The 18,590-nt window shown below is 29.1% G+C and overlaps 8 protein-coding genes across 8 annotated transcripts, besides 3 other annotated features; 3 read left to right on the top strand and 5 right to left on the bottom strand.

Annotated features, from left to right (window-relative positions):
- Positions 1 to 4,768: part of a mobile genetic element that runs on past the window's edge.
- On the bottom strand, positions 343 to 1,667 carry TVAGG3_0747310 (uncharacterized protein; the record flags this gene model as incomplete). Its single annotated transcript, XM_051245064.1, has 1 exon — positions 343 to 1,667. A coding segment is annotated over one exon (1,325 nt), but the record flags the coding sequence as incomplete, so codon positions are not given.
- On the bottom strand, positions 2,210 to 2,711 carry TVAGG3_0747300 (uncharacterized protein; the record flags this gene model as incomplete). Its single annotated transcript, XM_051245063.1, has 1 exon — positions 2,210 to 2,711. A coding segment is annotated over one exon (502 nt), but the record flags the coding sequence as incomplete, so codon positions are not given.
- Positions 2,760 to 3,896, bottom strand: TVAGG3_0747290 (uncharacterized protein; the record flags this gene model as incomplete). The annotated part of the gene is made up of 1 exon (XM_051245062.1): positions 2,760 to 3,896. One exon carries the CDS (start codon positions 3,894 to 3,896, stop codon positions 2,760 to 2,762), a length of 1,137 nt encoding a protein of 378 aa, XP_051091649.1.
- Positions 4,769 to 6,655: 1,887 nt separating the features above from the next.
- Positions 6,656 to 7,015, top strand: TVAGG3_0747270 (RNA polymerase II transcription regulator recruiting protein; the record flags this gene model as incomplete). Its single annotated transcript, XM_001319846.2, has 1 exon — positions 6,656 to 7,015. The coding sequence occupies one exon, from the start codon at positions 6,656 to 6,658 to the stop codon at positions 7,013 to 7,015; it is 360 nt and encodes a 119-aa protein (XP_001319881.2).
- A 722-nt stretch (positions 7,016 to 7,737) lies between these two features.
- Positions 7,738 to 8,334, bottom strand: TVAGG3_0747260 (RNA polymerase II transcription regulator recruiting protein; the record flags this gene model as incomplete). Its single annotated transcript, XM_001319847.2, has 1 exon — positions 7,738 to 8,334. The coding sequence occupies one exon, from the start codon at positions 8,332 to 8,334 to the stop codon at positions 7,738 to 7,740; it is 597 nt and encodes a 198-aa protein (XP_001319882.2).
- Positions 8,335 to 9,911: 1,577 nt separating this feature from the next.
- Positions 9,912 to 11,149, bottom strand: TVAGG3_0747250 (negative regulation of mitochondrial outer membrane permeabilization protein; the record flags this gene model as incomplete). The annotated part of the gene is made up of 1 exon (XM_001319848.1): positions 9,981 to 11,081. The coding sequence occupies one exon, from the start codon at positions 11,079 to 11,081 to the stop codon at positions 9,981 to 9,983; it is 1,101 nt and encodes a 366-aa protein (XP_001319883.1).
- Positions 11,150 to 12,565: 1,416 nt separating this feature from the next.
- TVAGG3_0747240 (uncharacterized protein) lies at positions 12,566 to 13,990 on the top strand (the record flags this gene model as incomplete). Its single annotated transcript, XM_001319849.1, has 1 exon — positions 13,117 to 13,659. The coding sequence occupies one exon, from the start codon at positions 13,117 to 13,119 to the stop codon at positions 13,657 to 13,659; it is 543 nt and encodes a 180-aa protein (XP_001319884.1).
- A 121-nt stretch (positions 13,991 to 14,111) lies between these two features.
- Positions 14,112 to 14,911: a mobile genetic element.
- Positions 14,912 to 15,433: 522 nt separating this feature from the next.
- On the top strand, positions 15,434 to 17,920 carry TVAGG3_0747220 (uncharacterized protein; the record flags this gene model as incomplete). Its single annotated transcript, XM_001319850.1, has 1 exon — positions 15,434 to 17,821. One exon carries the CDS (start codon positions 15,434 to 15,436, stop codon positions 17,819 to 17,821), a length of 2,388 nt encoding a protein of 795 aa, XP_001319885.1.
- Positions 17,921 to 18,195: 275 nt separating this feature from the next.
- Positions 18,196 to 18,237: a mobile genetic element.
- Positions 18,238 to 18,590: the final 353 nt, after the last annotated feature.

Below are 18,590 nucleotides of genomic sequence, written 5' to 3'. Positions count from 1 at the left end.
ATTTTAGTCTTTGCGTAATTTTGTGTATTCATTGCATCGTAACCATATGATCCATTAAGTGAAATCTTGCAAAATAAACTTTTTCCTTTATTTCCTTCTAATTCAGCCTTTTGTCTTTCGTTCATAAATTTGTTCGCAAATTCATTAAAACAAGTGTTTTTAGTAAATGTTAAAATTGATTGAATGTCATCAATGATAAAATGAAATCTGTCTATTAGATACCAAAGATAATAAGAAGAAAATGGTTGATATTGGTTGTGTGTTGATGCTAACTGAGTTAATTTTCTCTGTTTCTGGTCAACTGGTAGATTGTTTGATTTCATGTAATTATACATAAAACTGCCAATTGTTTTTTCATCTGTGATAATATCTAAGTTTCTTATTATCGGTAAAAAGTTTATGTAATCATTAATGTATTTTTCATCAATGTGACCCTTTACTTCAGCCACGAATAAAGTATTTTTCTTCTTAATTATTCCCAGTGCTTTTGCTTTCTTTGTTGCTGTATCACAAATGATAACACCATTCAATCTTCCCGGCATATACATTTTATGGTCAGTATATTGAATGAAATCATGAGGATTAGATGAAAATGATGAAGGATATAATGAATTAAAGTCAACTCCAACGAAATGAGTCATAATGTTGGTGGTGTCCTCATTTGATACAGTTTTAGTTTCTGGATTATATGAAAGTTTATTAATGTGCGTGATTCCTTTAAGATTAACACGATGTTGAACATTTGATAGACCACCAGTAATTCCATTACGGAGAATGTGATAAGCTTCAACTGAATCTAAAGTCATTGGTAAATTATTTTTTAATGCATAATTTCTTAAATTGATTCTTAAACGTTGAACATCTTCATCTTTATTTGATTTCACGACATTGCAATAACAACACATTAACTGACAATTTTCTTTGGTATGTGGTTTTTCATTATCGATTCTATCCAATGTTGGTTTATTTACATATGTAAACGCTTTACCACACATTTTGCATTTAGATGAAAGGATTAAATCGTGATAGTATTGAAAATCATCCATTGAAACATTATTTTTGGTATCTCTTTTCGCCTTTTCATCTTGTTTCTTATATGAATCAATTTTATATTTCCAATACTTTTTTGTTAATTCAAAACTTGATTCCACATTTTCTTCTTCTGGATATGTTTCGTTAGGATTGAAGTTCTTATATGCTAACGCGTAACGAATCATTGATGCATTCGATGATAAAGAAAGATTATGAAGCATGTCAATTTTATAAACAAATGTTTCTTCGATAATTTTATCAATTGGGTCAATCATAATTTCAACGTCTTTATTGCAATAATGAATAAAATATTCTAATCTATTCTCAAAATTTTTAGCATCATTGAGATATATTTGATAATCTGAATCGGATATTGTTTCTTGTGTTAATGCTGAATAAAATGAATCTTGAGTGAATGGTTCCTTTTTATATAATTCATCTTCGTAATTCTCCCATGTGATGAATTGATAAGGGAAAAAGGATTTAACACGTGATTTATTGTTTCCGAAATCTTGAGTGAATTGGTCTAATGTTCCACCCGCTATATAATTTCTGATGTCAATAAATCTTAATTCATATGGACAGTTTGTTTTCTTTACTATGACTTGCTTAAATTGAGAAGAAGAACCCAGCATTGATTTTATCTTCCATTTTGCAGTATTTAAATCACGAAGAATTAAATTTAAATCAAACTTTCCCGAATTAAAACCAATGATATTCACTTTATTAAATTCTTCATCTAAAAGCTCTTTCATTGCTTCCTTTTGTTTCTCATTTAATGTATTCATTAATTCTTCATATTGTTCAATATTTGATTTAGCAACTAATGAACAGGTTGAAAATAAAAATTCAATCCAATCAGAGATGAACGAATCACTTGATGTTAAGCAAAAATTCCTCGTAAATGTTTTATCACGGTCTACGACCTCGCCGCTTTGCGGCTTTATTTTGACAGTTGATGATACCATAAATGGTTTTAAGTAAGCGTTCAAAGTTGCACATTCAGAAAGTTGAAGTTCTTCTTTAGTCTCTAATGTTTCGAAGTCAAAAGTAATATAATATCTTGTTGGTTTATAATATTCCTGCAAATTATGTGCTAATAGCCATTGATATATCTTCTGTTTCGTGATATGTGGTGCATATGGTTGTTGTGTGTTTTGCAATTGAACGTCTTGAATTAATCTTCCATTATTTTCTTTACATTTCTCACAATGTTTTAAAAATCTTCTTTGGTTTTTCCTTTCTGGATCATCACGGATAGAATATACTTCTTCTTTGCAAAAGGGGCAAACTTTATATCCTGTGAGTGCTTCAACGTCTGTAATTCTGTCAGCGTGAAGTTTTCCACATGGACTCTGTGTTAATAAAATATTTACTGTTTCAAATTCTGGATCTATCATTATTGATTCCACTAATGGAAAGTCTACCTTGTTAATGTCTACGTCTTCTGGTTGAGGGTCACAATAATAAAAATCAATATTAACGTTTAACATTCTTGCTAACCTCTCACTTTCTGATGAAATGTCAAATCCTTCATATGCATCTATGGCTTCATTTAAATAACTTCTACGAGTTTTAGGATTAACACCATCAGGAATGTTATAGAAGCGTTTAAATAACCTTCTACCTTCGGCTCTTATTTGATTATCATTCATTTTAGCTGTTCCATTTTTATTCATTTATGTAAGAATAAAAATTAAAAAATAAATAAAAATAAAGTTTATTTTTTAAAGTCCATAAAATGAATTAAGAACACATAAATTTTTATCATCTGCGACGTGACGAATACATTTTAATTTACTCAAGAATGCGTACCCTGATACATTAAATCTAATTCCTGTCTTATTTAATTTCACAACTTTGAAAAGGAATGTATGAATAGCTATAAAATGATGAGATGATGTTTTATGGGTTGCTTCCATTTTTTCTGAAATAAATGAATAAATATAATGTTTATAAGTTTTCATATCTTTTATGTTCTTAATAACGAATGGTATAGACCTTTCAACTTCGTCTTCCTTCGGTGCTGTTCTTTCATATGAAACATTATTAGTATCTTCAACAATGAAACCGCAATCACATAAAATTTTATATGTTTCAATTGTTTCTTTTGATATTTTATCTAACAAATCAAAAACTTTATCAACACCTGTACATTTATTTAAATAATAATTTGTGTAAATATCATGGTCTTCTTTCTTAATCGTATTTGTTGCATATGTTACATTTTTCAGTGCTTTTTTGAATTTTTCAGAATCAAGAGGAGGTGAAAGTAATATACATGGATAATCTCCATCGTCAATAAACTGAAGCTTATGTTTATGAATAAATTTTGTGCCTTCTTCTGAAAGTGTTTCGTCAATATCACCATCTAATAAATTTTTAGTAGATTCCAAAAAGTAATTTTTATATCTTTCCTCATGTGATTTTTGAACTTCTGATTCTGAAGCTGGGATATTCATTAAACCCTCTACTTCATTCTCAGCATTTCTCAATTCACTAATTCTTTCATCTATTTCATTTCTTAATTGTTCCAATTTCTCAATCTCATCGTTATAATATTCATCTTGTTTAATTTTTTCTTCAAAATATTCAGGAGGTGTTTCAAGGCTCTCTGAGCCCAGGTCCTCTGGACCATAAAGAGGAATATTCTCCTGTTTTTCAACTTTTTTGGGATATAAATATCTCATTATAGCCTTTTTAGTAATTGGTCCGTTATATTTAAATTCATTCAACAATCTGGAAAACTCTTTCACATTCTGCATATATGTTGGATAAGAACCGTCTCCAAAATTTTCTAAAATATTTTCTAATTCTGAATTAGTGAACTTTAAAGATTTCAATGAATTAGTTGTTATACTCATTTATTATAAAATAAAAAATAAAAAAAAATAAATTTAACTTAGTTTTAATTTTACGTAAGAAGTCAATTTTTTATATACCGTCATTTGTAGGTATTATTTCTATCAGATAAAAATTATTTTTTTATTTAAAAAATATAATTTATTTTATTTTTTAAAATATCATCGGTGATATTTTGGAATCACATGTTCAGGCTTCAAATAATTTTCAATAAGAAATTTAACAAAATCTTTATATAAAGTCTTTTTTTCATTTAGTCTGTGAAATTCGTCACATACATCATCTAAGTATATTTCTACTATGCACGGAAATTTAATCTTTCCGACCTTTATAATAGGTTTTATATTTTGCAAGAATATATTCTTTGACTCCGGTATATAATCGTTTTTTCTACAAAATTTTATATATTCTTCATATGTATCCCTTTCCTTTATTTTAAGTTCTACATGTAGTCCATACACGTTTGGGCAATAATAGATATCAAAAATGAAAAATTTTCTATTTGTCATCTTTATATAAAGATAAAAAATATTTTTGATTAATAAGGAATTAATTTCATTTTATGTCTTATAATGTGCGCATATGTATTTAAAAGGCATTCATTGAATTGCTTTTCAATCTCTTTCTTTTTTTCATCTTCGAATATTATATCATTTTCATGTTCGAAGCTTGTAAGTTTGTTATCTTCAAATATTATATTAGTTTCATATATCAAATTATGATATCGGTCATATTCTTTTAAGTGATAAATAAATACAAAATTTACGGTTCCTTTAATTTTAAATTCAAAATTAATTTTACAACAGCTTTGTGGATCAATTAGTAAATCAATCAAATAATGTTCAAAATCAGATATTATTCTTTTTCCATACATTTTATATTAAATAAAAAAATCTAACTTTATTTTTTCGGAGTTTTGTGACGAAGTGTGAATCTTCACTTCGTCAAAAATATATTCTTTTTATTAATGGTAATATAGGAATTGTAGGAATAAAAACTTTTTATAAATTATTCATAAATTTTTAAAATCTGCTATTCGGAAGTATGTTCAAAAATCATTCAATTATGTGAGAATTCTTACGATTACAAAAAAAGTCACACAACCCGCATCATATACTACTTAAATAACAATTGTTGATTTGTTCGGTCAGGTGGGAAAAGTTATAGACTGTAATATAGATAAAAGTTTGCAGAATTAAAGTGGAGGCCCAATCTGAGGATAAATGTTGAAAAATCTAAATTTAGCAAAAGTATTTTAATGAATTGGTGATGAATCGTAATCAGAATAGTTTTACATTAATTTTTCAAAGTATTGACTATTAGCTATCGATTTTAATTTCGATGATAAAATCATTTGTTTCAATTTAGTGTAAGCAATAATTTCCAAACAAGCTGGAGCAAATTTGGATGTGGTCATTCAATATAGGCATCTTTAGAATAATATAAATTTTTGAAAAAATTTTATTATGATTATACGAAAATTCTCATTTGGAAATAAATTTTTAACAAAATTATATACAGATTATATAAACAAATACTTGATTTAAGATAATTTGAACCAAATAATTGAGGATGAAAGAACAACGTAAAATAAGAATGAAATGATATACGGTGAGCATTTGTAATGATATTTTTATAATAAATGTTGAAAGTTGAATGATTTTTATTATTGTTTTGTTAGTTTTTGAGAAATAGAGTATTCTATTTGGATATATTAGTGTGATTGTGATAGTATTATGCAGTGTGTGAGCATATTGTGAATGATATTTCTAAGTTTTTATCATTTTTGAAAAATAAAAATAAAAAATTATCAAACATGTTTTTATATCAAAATCGTAAAGTTTGATGCGTGTAGTATCTGTTTTGATTTATATTATTCATACTATATGTTGAAAAATCATATATATATTTACAAATGTAAATGTAGATCAAAGGATTGAGTTTGAATTCATTCTTCAATCTTCTCAAAATATTGAGAGAGTACGTTAAATATTTTTCCGATAATTTCGTGTGGCTTATATAATCTTGATATATTATCAAGAGTATTCATTTCATCAATAGAAATATCAAGGAAATTATCTAACCAGAACAACTCACAAATAACTGTACGACATTTTTTCAAATTGACAAATAGAATATTTTAACGCATTAGCATTGGTATTTAAAAACATTTAAAAAATTTGTCATTGTAAAAAAACGTGCTCTCAACAAAAACATTTGAGAACAATCCATTTAAATTTTCTAATAAGAGAGTTGGAACTTCAGAAAGCAATTTATCGGAAAGAATAACACCTGTTCTTCTATAAGTAAAGATCCTTTCTTGCAAAAAATCAGTGCAATTTCGTAAAATTTGATGGATCCGATAAATCTGTTTGAGAAGGCAAAGAAAAATGAAATCCATTAAAATTTTTGAGATAAGTTTTTATTCACACTCATTCATATAGTCCATTATGTTTATTTCGCATTTTGTCGAAATTTATTATTCGAATTATTTTTTGTCACATTTTGAAAGTTCATATTTATCATGAGCGTTTCAGATAACTGCCCAGAAGATCATCACAAGAGATCAACTAAGAACAAATTCAGTGAAGAAGAAGACAAGATCATCATTGAGAAAGTTCGCTCTCTTGGTTGCAAGTGGTCTCAAGTTGCGAAATTTTTACCAGGAAGGAACTCTCGCCAAGTCAGAGAGCGTTACAACAATTATTTGTGCCCATTAATCGACACAAACGAATGGTCACAAGAGGAAGACAAAAGTCTCATGCAGCTTGTCTCTAAGTATGGATGCAAGTGGCGGACAATATCTCTTTTCATGGTATCACGTTCTGATGTCGGCGTCAGAAACAGATACAGACTTCTCATGAGGCACAAAACTTCATCTTCGAAAGGAACGAGACGAGAAAGACAAAATTCAAAAGATGATGAAGTATTATCACCTTCGACACCACAGACAACACCACAGTATTCGTCTCCAGAAATGCAAACTACTGAGGTTTGCACAGATTCTGTTTCAAATATATCACAAGTACCAGTTACTTATTCCAACCAAGACATCAGTGGTGTTGACATATTCAATGATGATTTCGATTTCGACACTTTCTGTTTTGACTTCGAATTCTAATTTTTTTAAATTTTATTACTTGTTTTGATTGTTTGTTATAAAACTTACTTAACTCTAATAATAGCCTTCTTTATAATTGTTTTACATATCATTTTCAATATGTTTCAAATTTGAAATGAAATATTCTCTAGGATCAGTGCTTCTTTTATAATTACAGATATAACTATAAAATTATTGTTTAATTTTAAATTTTCTATAATTGTTCTTGATAAAATTAAATTGATTCATTAATTATAATTTATATTTCTAATGTAGTTTTAGTTATAAAATTCTTGTGAAATAAATTAAATACTTGAACAGTATCAAATGTCAAACAAAGATTGAATTTTCTTGATCAAGAAAGAATTATTATGCGATACTTATTGAATAAAAATATAAACAAATGCAATTGTTATAAATTTTTTAAAGTTCGATAATTTGCTGGGAATTGTCAAATCAATACTTTACATTTTCACAATTTAATCTTAAAAACTCTCAATTTTTGGATTGAGAAGAATTATCGGGTTCTATCGTCAATAAATTAATCTTATAAAAATTAAATATACATGATATTGAAGAAAATATATAAATTGACAAGACAATTTATGTTCAAAAAGTCGGAAATTGAAATTTCAATTGCAACGTCTTTGGAAATCAGTTACAAGAATAAATTAGAAGGCTATTATTAGAGTTAAGTAAGTTTTATAACAAACAATCAAAACAAGTAATAAAATTTAAAAAAATTAGAATTCGAAGTCAAAACAGAAAGTGTCGAAATCGAAATCATCATTGAATATGTCAACACCACTGATGTCTTGGTTGGAATAAGTAACTGGTACTTGTGATATATTTGAAACAGAATCTGTGCAAACCTCAGTAGTTTGCATTTCTGGAGACGAATACTGTGGTGTTGTCTGTGGTGTCGAAGGTGATAATACTTCATCATCTTTTGAATTTTGTCTTTCTCGTCTCGTTCCTTTCGAAGATGAAGTTTTGTGCCTCATGAGAAGTCTGTATCTGTTTCTGACGCCGACATCAGAACGTGATACCATGAAAAGAGATATTGTCCGCCACTTGCATCCATACTTAGAGACAAGCTGCATGAGACTTTTGTCTTCCTCTTGTGACCATTCGTTTGTGTCGATTAATGGGCACAAATAATTGTTGTAACGCTCTCTGACTTGGCGAGAGTTCCTTCCTGGTAAAAATTTCGCAACTTGAGACCACTTGCAACCAAGAGAGCGAACTTTCTCAATGATGATCTTGTCTTCTTCTTCACTGAATTTGTTCTTAGTTGATCTCTTGTGATGATCTTCTGGGCAGTTATCTGAAACGCTCATGATAAATATGAACTTTCAATGTGACAAAATAATTCAATAATAAATTTCGACAAAATGCGAAATAAACATAATGGACTATATGAATGAGTGTGAATAAAAACTTATCTCAAAAATTTTAATGGATTTCATTTTTCTTTGCCTTCTCAAACAGATTTATCGGATCCATCAAATTTTACGAAATTGCACTGATTTTTTGCAAGAAAGGATCTTTACTTATAGAAGAACAGGTGTTATTCTTTCCGATAAATTGCTTTCTGAAGTTCCAACTCTCTTATTAGAAAATTTAAATGGATTGTTCTCAAATGTTTTTGTTGAGAGCACGTTTTTTTACAATGACAAATTTTTTAAATGTTTTTAAATACCAATGCTAATGCGTTAAAATATTCTATTTGTCAATTTGAAAAAATGTCGTACAGTTATTTGTGAGTTGTTCTGGTTAGATAATTTCCTTGATATTTCTATTGATGAAATGAATACTCTTGATAATATATCAAGATTATATAAGCCACACGAAATTATCGGAAAAATATTTAACGTACTCTCTCAATATTTTGAGAAGATTGAAGAATGAATTCAAACTCAATCCTTTGATCTACATTTACATTTGTAAATATATATATATGATTTTTCAACATATAGTATGAATAATATAAATCAAAACAGATACTACATGCATCAAACTTTACGATTTTGATATAAAAACATGTTTGATAATTTTTTATTTTTATTTTTCAAAAATGATAAAAACTTAGAAATATCATTCACAATATGCTCACACACTGCATAATACTATCACAATCACACTAATATATCCAAATAGAATACTCTATTTCTCAAAAACTAACAAAACAATAATAAAAATCATTCAACTTTCAACATTTATTATAAAAATATCATTACAAATGCTCACCGTATATCATTTCATTCTTATTTTTTCGCAATTCTTTTAATAAATTAATAATTTCTAATTACCGATTATTCTTTATGTGTATTTATCTTATCCACAATGTAATTATGTTTGAAATAGGAATAGGGGAGTTATAAAATGATTTTCCAAAAATTATATTTGAACAAAATTGAATTTCGTTCTGTCGCGTACATGCATCTTTCTTCATGCTTTATTATTCCCACATTACATATCCACATTCCAATTTTATTATCTTTGGATCAAATAAATTATCTCTTCTATTGTTGGAATTCCATGAATATTTCCATATTAAAAGCTATATTACAATTAATTCATACCTTTGTATAGCATTATATTAATCTTTAACTTTTTATTTCGAATCTCATTCTTTAAAATTTGACACCGACACAATATTACATCTTATATAGATTGTCACAATGCTGTTGAATCGAATATTTTTCATATTGAATACATCAGCGTCTTCATATCCTTTATTTAATCAAAAAATACCCATTAATAAAAAACTATCGAATGATACGCTATAATAGTCATGAATTTATGATATTAGTTAGTATCTCTTAGCGATTCAATTGAAGCAGAACGACTCTATTCATGATGCAGTACTCTACAACAAAAGTTGTTTACTGTAAATTAATTTTGGATCAATAAAGATAAATCTAAAAAAGAAAAATAGCAAAGCGAATATTTAATCTAATATAACATACACAATTTTGAATTTTCAAACTTCATGATCGATAGAACAAACTTCAGATAATCTGAATACTTGAGTATCAGCTTGTTCGTATTCGTAGCATTTGCATTTGATTGTTTTTGAGTAAAGAAGGGAGCCAATGAAAATCAAAACTATTCCAACTAATCTCATTGGACTGTACTTATCCCATTTTGCTCCCATATCCTTTGCTAAGCCGAATACATTTCCTTTCATCGCGTAATATATAAATAACTCAATAAACCATGCAAATGAAGTGTAAACCATTTCAAAAACAATTTTGTGGATTCCACTGGTGGAAAAAATAACTCCTAGGATTCCAACATTATAAAACAGCTCAATAAGCGGAAACAATACAAACTCAATGATTAAAACTTTAGAATGTCCAATCATTTTGATTGCATCGCAAAAATTTTCGGATAATCCGGCTCCTGTTTTTCCAGGAATGAAATTAACAATTGGGTATACCATGAATAGGATGATAACTGTTTCATAAATACCAATGACACCGCAAAACCATGTTGGATGGACGTCATTCTGATGTAAAATTTGTTCTTCGAGAATTGTCTTAATTGATAAGGCTAATTGCGCCAAAATTTGTAGTGTGAGCGCAATAAAGAAAGTGGCATTGTATTTAATAGTATCTACCTTTAATTGATCATAAATAACGGAAATTGAAGAAAGAACGACACCGATCGTAACAATTACGAGTGCTGTATATGAATATGCAAGAAGCTTTTCTTTTAGCCAGACTCTTCTTAGACAAGCTGTAAATAATATGATGACAAATCTAAATAACGTGGCATATTGCTCTTTTATCAATACTATGGCAATACTGTATAGAGTTGAATAGATAATATCAAGAATGGCTATTGTTAGGCCTTGTAGATATAAGCGAAATTCAATTTTTGTGAATAGTCGATAGTTTTTCGCATCAAAAACGAGCATAAGCTTGTATATAATGTTCGAAAATGATAATCCTATAGACATGAAAAGAGTAGCAATCCATGGTTTATCGAATTCTTGAATTGAACATCTCTCATATGAAAAAGATTTCTGCGAGAAAATAACTTTTCTGGACAGCAATACGAGTATCCCGCCAATAATCATTGCAGAAGTATACAATCGTCTTGAAGTCTTTCCAAAATCTCCGTCATGCAAATTTTGGTGCATTTACCCAGATTTGCCTTACTTTTACCACCTCTCTAAAGCTGGGGACACCGCCTATCGTTGGGAGTAGCTATTAAATAGAACCACCAAGGGTATTTTTCGACCTGCCGGTGTAGTGTAGTGGAAACATCCGACATAATGATTCATTATGCCAAGGTTTGATTCCCATTTAGCCAAATTTTTTCTTTTTTGGATCATGAATTTTCTTTTGGGTCACTATAAGATTTGTTTCATGTTCTAAATCTGCTGCATATGTAATCTATTTTTATTTACCTATTTTTTAAAAATCTATTGGATTGCCAAATTTGAATATATTTAAAATCATAAAAATCCAAAAAAACTATAATTATATGTTTTATGCATGGTGCCGATACTCAAATATCAGATTACTTAGATCCATGAATAATATCCGAATTTTTTTTCTTAAAATTAAACTTCAAAACTTCTTGCAATCTTATTCTTCATCTATTGTAAATTTTTAAAACCATTTTTTAAAATAATTTTGCGTAAATTTTATTCTCATGTTGTTTTAATCGAAAATTGATACATTTTCAAAAAAATAATATTGACTTATGAAATTCATTTTTAAGGTGAAATAGTATTGTTTTTATTAAAGTATATGAATAAATATAAAAAATTAATGAATAATATAAGCAGATTTTTAGTTTACAAAACAAATATGAGCAATGCAATTTCAAACTTTTGCTGGCAATTTCGATATTGCTCAAGTTTGTAGTATTTGTGATACCTATAACATCGGCTTAATCAAAATTCGATTTTTCTTATGAGTTATTGAGAAAATTTGATTGCAATGAGAAGGATTTCGACGTTTTTGATAAACTAAGAGCTGAGCTTTAGGGGTTCAGTTCATTTATGGCTGTAGTTTGATGCGTAGATCTCTTTTTTATTGTAAATTCTTTCAGCATGGAGATCGAGAATGAATCTTTTGAGAACTTTATGAGTTTTTACACCCGTAAAGAGGTCCTTCGAGGAAAGATAGTCCAGACTACATGAAGATGTGGGTTAACCAAAAAAATCCGATGGTTTCCCCATATTCATGTAGATCTTCGAAAAAATGAGCACCAAAAAAGCCAAAAAAATAGGCTTTTTATTGGATTTGTACACTAGATCAATAACCTATTTAGGATCTGACACTCTTTTTAGCCAGAGATATGAGGTCCTTTCTAGGAAAACGATCTATTCATCCATAAAAAAAATGAATTATCGTTTTCCCCAGAAATTACATGGGGAGTGGTAAAAGTAAGGAAAATCTGGGTAATTTATAAAAACACAATAAAAGTGTAAAGTTTGTTGGAATTATATGACAAGCCATCTATCCGACAAAATACAAAGATGCCAAACTAGACAAGGTCAAAATTTATGAAAAGATAATTTTAAATGTCACTTTTTTCAAAAATTATGAATTTTGACATCTCAATCAAATTAAATTTTCGAGCGACATACTGATTAAATTTCAGGATAACATCGTAACTGTTTACATGAATCAATGCCAATTAATGCATGTTGAACAAAATAAATCACGAAGCAAAGCTTTCTTCAACTTCAACAAAGTTTTTCAGATTATTACGATTCAAATGAGTTCATTAATAAGACCGAAAATGAAGCAATATCAGGCCAAGGCGATTATTACATTCATTATGCAATATTTTCTTTCCATTACCAAAATCGAGCAATTTACCTTAATTCCAGCAGCAACGTATTACTTGAAACATGCTCCTTTTACAACAATAGTTCCACAGATGACGGTGGATCATTCTGTATCCTTGAATCAGATTGCGTCTTAGTTCATATTTGTTGTTTACTTTCATCAAGCGAAAGTTCTGGCTGTGCATATTACATTGAATCACCTGATTTTAGTACCACCAAAAATTATGCATTTGAATGTTCAGTATCACAATGCAGTGGATATAATGCTGCATTTTTTCATTTGTTTGGAGATATCAAAGTAAGTAATATGAATACATCTTATCACTATGAAATTAAATATTGTCCTGCATATAATATTCAAGATCCAGAAGAAACAGGAATTATTAATTTCACAACAGCATCAAATACATCATCTACAGAAGATGGTGGAATATGCAATTTTGGTAATTTTAATTTTACAAAATGTAATTATTTAAACAATGAATATACAGGAAGTGATAATGCAATGATTCTTTGTTATTCTTTTTGTACATATTCAAATTGTTCATTCATAGGTAATAAAGTAAACCATTTATTTTATGAAAAACCAAAAGCTATTGATAATTGTTACTTTAAGAATAATAATGTCACTGTTCGAACTGTACATCATGGTTATTCAGGAATATTTGAATCAGGTGATTCATTAGATTCATTTATATCTCATTATACAACAGATAAATGCTCTGCTACATATTTTTATAAAAAGAAAGTATCAGAAAAAAAATTAAAAATGAAAGACGTCAAAAATATTGTTCACAATGTTTTTAAAACATCATTTGTTGTATCAGTAAACATATCTTCTTCTAAATAATATATATATAAAAACAATTTTTAAAACGCTGATAACATATACTTCCGTTCTTCAAATTCGTTAAGAAAAATTCAAGAAACCAAGAAGATGCATTTAGGCGCTGGATTCTGTGGTCAAATTGCTTATCATACTTATTGTGGAATCAATTGTTTAATATTTCTCAAATTAATATCGGTTATAAATTATCTCAAATAGAACTATTGATGAAACTCATTATTAATCCGTTTGAATATGAGAGATCATAGCCTGTAACTTTTGTACAAGAATCTTTCCGCGTTTACATGAAATTTGAGAGAAAATGTAAAATTGAATTCTTCGGTCAAAAAAGTTTAGTAAGGAATATTTGTTTGTTTGCATATAGCAATTGAAATTTTAAAAGAAAAACTCATAATTTTTTATGTTATTTAATACAATTTTTTGTCTTCATATCAAGAGAAACGCACCCAAGCAAGGGCAAACCCAAATTTTAGCTAAAAGTGACAGGGGAAAAAAACGTTTAGTATTAAAAAAAAGACCGATGAGAGCTTCGTTCGAAATATAGAGGGAACTGAGAATGCGCAACCATTCTCAGGGAATATTGGATGCTATTCCCGTTCCCTCTGTATGGAAAATTGAGGTTTTCAAAGGGAGTTAAAATAATATCAAATTTATACTAATTTACTTCAAAATACAAAAGTATTTGACAGCTAAAATTAGTTACTTTAGCAAGCCTATCAATACCCTTTTACGATTATTGCTACTTTTTCGAAATAAAAGTAAAAACAAATTTATACTAATTTACTTCAAAATACAAAAGTATTTGACAGCTAAAATTAGTTACTTTAGCAAGTCTATCAATACCCTTTTACGATTATTGCTACTTTTTCGAAATAAAATAAATTTATTATCAAAAACCTTTTTTTTCTTAGTAAAAATAAACGAAATTTTTTACCTTATGAACTTTTGATGGAAATATGCAAATTTAAAATAATAAAGAAAGCCGCGAGCGAAGCGATCGGCTTAGTTCGAAGATTTTGATTCAAATCTTTGCTGATCTGTAATTCGCGGAAGCCGCGAGCGAATCGAGCGGCTTAGGTCTAAGATTTTGATTCAAATCTTTGCTTATATTCCTTAAATTCTTTATGAAACTCGCAACAGTTCCATAAAAAATTTTAAATTCTAAACTGTCGAAAGTACCGATCGGTAATCACACCCTTCACTGGTGTGTCAGTTTTTACAGGCGCGTCACTTTTAGCTAAAATTACCCCTACTCCCCAAGCAAGGCACATCAGTATTAAATAGTAATAAGAATTATCAAAACGAATACATATATTTAATATCTCCACCAGAAAATCGAATTGCATTTTCATTCAAAAGATCGACTTATTTTAGATTAGAAAATGAAACAAAACTGTATTATATATACAAAAATAAGAATATTGAACAAGTTGAACATCGCGTTTCATTAATTAATTTCAGAGATATTAAATATATTCATTATTTACATTCAAAACATTATGAAATCACAAGTGAATTTGATGAAATCTCCGAATTTATAGTATCACCAACTCAGATAACTAACGAAAATTTTGAATTTTTGAACGAAACAAAGTTTGATTTTCGTCAATACTCGAAAGATACCAATAACATATACTACAGGAAATACTTTTCCGTCATTATCATACGATTCTTTAACAATTGTCTCAGAAAAATCCTTATTTTGATAGTTTTCGTTGCAGCTGTTTTAAAACTTCTTGAATTACCGATTAAATCAAAGAAACCGCATGATTTCTTCATGACATTCATTAATTCAAAAGGATTCTTCTTGACTCCGTTTGATTATTCGATTCCAAAAGATGTTCGTTACAAAATTTTCAAAATTGGTCAGAAAGAAGCTAATAAGAACAAATCACACGATATATACGTTAAAAACCGCAACGGAATGACAGAATTTTACAAAATTGTTTTAAAAAATATTGGCTCAGGAATTACACAATGCAATGTATTTCATGTCATAACACATTGTTTAGATTCACCATACCATGTCACAGTTCCCGGATCAATTTATTTCTTAACTTATGATAATATCAGAAAATCTTTAGTTGCTGACGTCGAATTAGACAAAGACTTGAATCCATCTGTTTCTTTTAACATGGTTATTGATAGGCATCCATGCCATCTTACTATTAGACCAGGAAGCGACAAACAAATAGCATTTGGCAGGCAATCAATGGAAATTGGTCGATTCATGGGTATCCACTATGAGATATTCAAGAATGGTGTTACTTCTAAACCAAATTTCTCCAAATATGTTGAGATTTTACGGGAATCATATCAAAGATTGAATTATTCAGCTATTGGTGTCTACATTGTTCAGAACAATGAAACAGTTCCTGTTTGTCTATTCTCACAAGACTGGTTACGGCCGGAATTAGACATTTTAATCTCCAAATTAGATAAAAGTCAAGTTATCAATGGAGTTACAGCCAGAACTAGTTTATCACAAGTTCGCATCACGATGCATACAATTGTTGTTGAAGAAACAACGTATTTGATGGTATTTGCAGCAGATATCTCTTCATCAATTCTTAGATCAATCATAGAACTGATCCAAACCATTACATCATTGATTACTATACATCACCATACACAGATCTGCACAAGAGAGCTTTCTACCGATTTCACACACATTTCACATGTTGTTGACACATCCAAAAAATTGTGTATTTTTGAGACGATCGACGATGAACTTATTTGGTCGCAAGGATATCTTTACGACAGAAAATTCAACAAAGAAATGTTCAATGCAATCAAAACACGTACATTCGAAGCTCTTCAAATGAAAGTTGGTGAATGCAAATCTATTGTTGTTCCTATGTGGGAATCATCAAATGACAGACGTTTTATTAATATTTGTGCAAGAAAAAGTTATTCTAATATTCATAATTGTGAAGTTGTCACTTTTATTGCATTAGATGTTAGTAATGAATATAATTCAGGTATTTTTGATAATTTTAAGCTTATGAATGGAATTATTTTTGGTGTTTTGCATGATATGTCACGTGTTCGTGGTGATGATTTCACAATAGAAACAAGTCCTCCTATCAAACGATATTTGGGTGAAATTCCATCATCAGATTTCTCAGTTATTACTAATTTGACTGAATCTAAACAACTTAATTCATTCATCGAACGAAAGCAGAGTGAAGTTCGAATAATTAAGTCTAACGGTCTTCCTTTCATTGTTGAAACAGTTCCATTAGGAAATAACGGTGATTTCGCATTTTATCCAGCGAAACCACTTATGAAAGCGATTCCACAGTTCTTGAATATGTTCTTCTCAGTTCAGAACGAGAAAATATCACGAAAGATCAGGTTGTCATTTTTCGACATTTCTCGTGATGAATTTCTTGATATCGAGATGCTTTCATATCCAGCACCAGATGTTGAATGGGAATCACCAGAAGAACTGAACGATTCTCCTTCAATCAGGAAACACATTTTGAACATCTCAGGAACATTCTATGGTCATAAATGCATCACATTTCTTCAATGCGTGAATGATTGTTTCAAGTTCGGTAAATCATCATCTGTTGTCTATGTCCATGACGACAGTTCAGTTAAACCATTCCTTGTTCAATGCCAGTACTCACACGGTATACTTACCATTGTTTTGTTTTCTATCGAAGAAGAGAACAACGTCTTAGTTCATGCTATGCAAGTTATGAACGTGCTTGATGGTGTGAACTGCACCGGACATATCTTCATGTATCGATTCGTTCCTCATATCACAGCAGATGGAATTTTTGTTTCTCCTCCATCAGGAATGTATCCTATCCTCTTCTCCGAGTCATCATTCAGACACATCTACATGCCACACCAAGCGAACATCCTTTCACAGCAGATACAGACAGGACGTGTTGAGATGGCCCTTCTTCTTAAGTACGACATCCCTCGTTGGTACATCGACATCGGTGTTTGCATCGGTGAAGAGTTCAAAGGTATGTGTTTCCGTGTTCCTCCAAACGCTATTTCAGAAGGTAAACTAAATCGATCTAAAGTCTTGAAGAGTGCTAATAACTTGATTAACTCATTCTATCATCTTAACGAAGCGATTTCAGACTGTGACATCAGTGAAGCTCTTGAATGTTTGAATGAAATCAAGAAGTTTTCAGGAAAATAATTTTATGATTTTATATTTTATATTGTTTGTTAAATGTCTTATTAATATTAATTTCTGATTATGAAATCTTCATAAAAAATAGAAGGTCAATGAATAAACTATCTCTACATATCAATTTGGAGATGCGACACTGTCAATAATCACCCAAAGAGCATCATTTTATGTAAAAAGTAAGTTCTTTTAAGGGTCCACTGTAAAAATTGAAAGTCTCTCAAAATTGAGAGGCGATTTGCAAATAATCGTTATCGTCTTTTTTCGAAAATCCACTTTTCCTAGTGTTCTGATTAATATTTTGTGAATGTAACAATAAAGTATATGTTTTAGTAAGATGGTAATATATTCTATCACTTCAAATCACATTAGTACTTCCATTATTGTCCCATATTAAGTTCTGTCAAAATGTAAGCTATTCAATTCTATCATCGGGGGAAGTATCACAAATCTATCAATTTTTTTTTGTAAAAGTATACAAAAACATATGGTGTTCAATTAGTTTATAATAATATAAATATTAAGATTATCCAAAATAAGAAAAACTAGGTTTTGAGAACACTTTTGAGATGATAATCAAAATATTTTGATTGAAAAATAATATATTATTTATCAGATATAGAATGGATTTTTTCAAATTTAAAAATTCTGAAAAATAAACAGTTTTGTAAAGTAAAAAAAATGAACGAAAACTCGAGACCTCGTATTCCAAATGAATGGGTAAGATATATGTATGAAAAACTTGAAAGTGGTGAGTTAACTTACGCAACAGTTTTGA

The sequence above is a fragment of the Trichomonas vaginalis genome, chromosome III, assembly GCF_026262505.1.
Source record: "Trichomonas vaginalis G3 chromosome III, whole genome shotgun sequence".
Lineage (NCBI taxonomy): Eukaryota > Parabasalia > Trichomonadida > Trichomonadidae > Trichomonas > Trichomonas vaginalis.
Note: the sequence above shows the minus strand (reverse complement) of the source record. Positions and strands in the feature narration are given on the sequence as shown.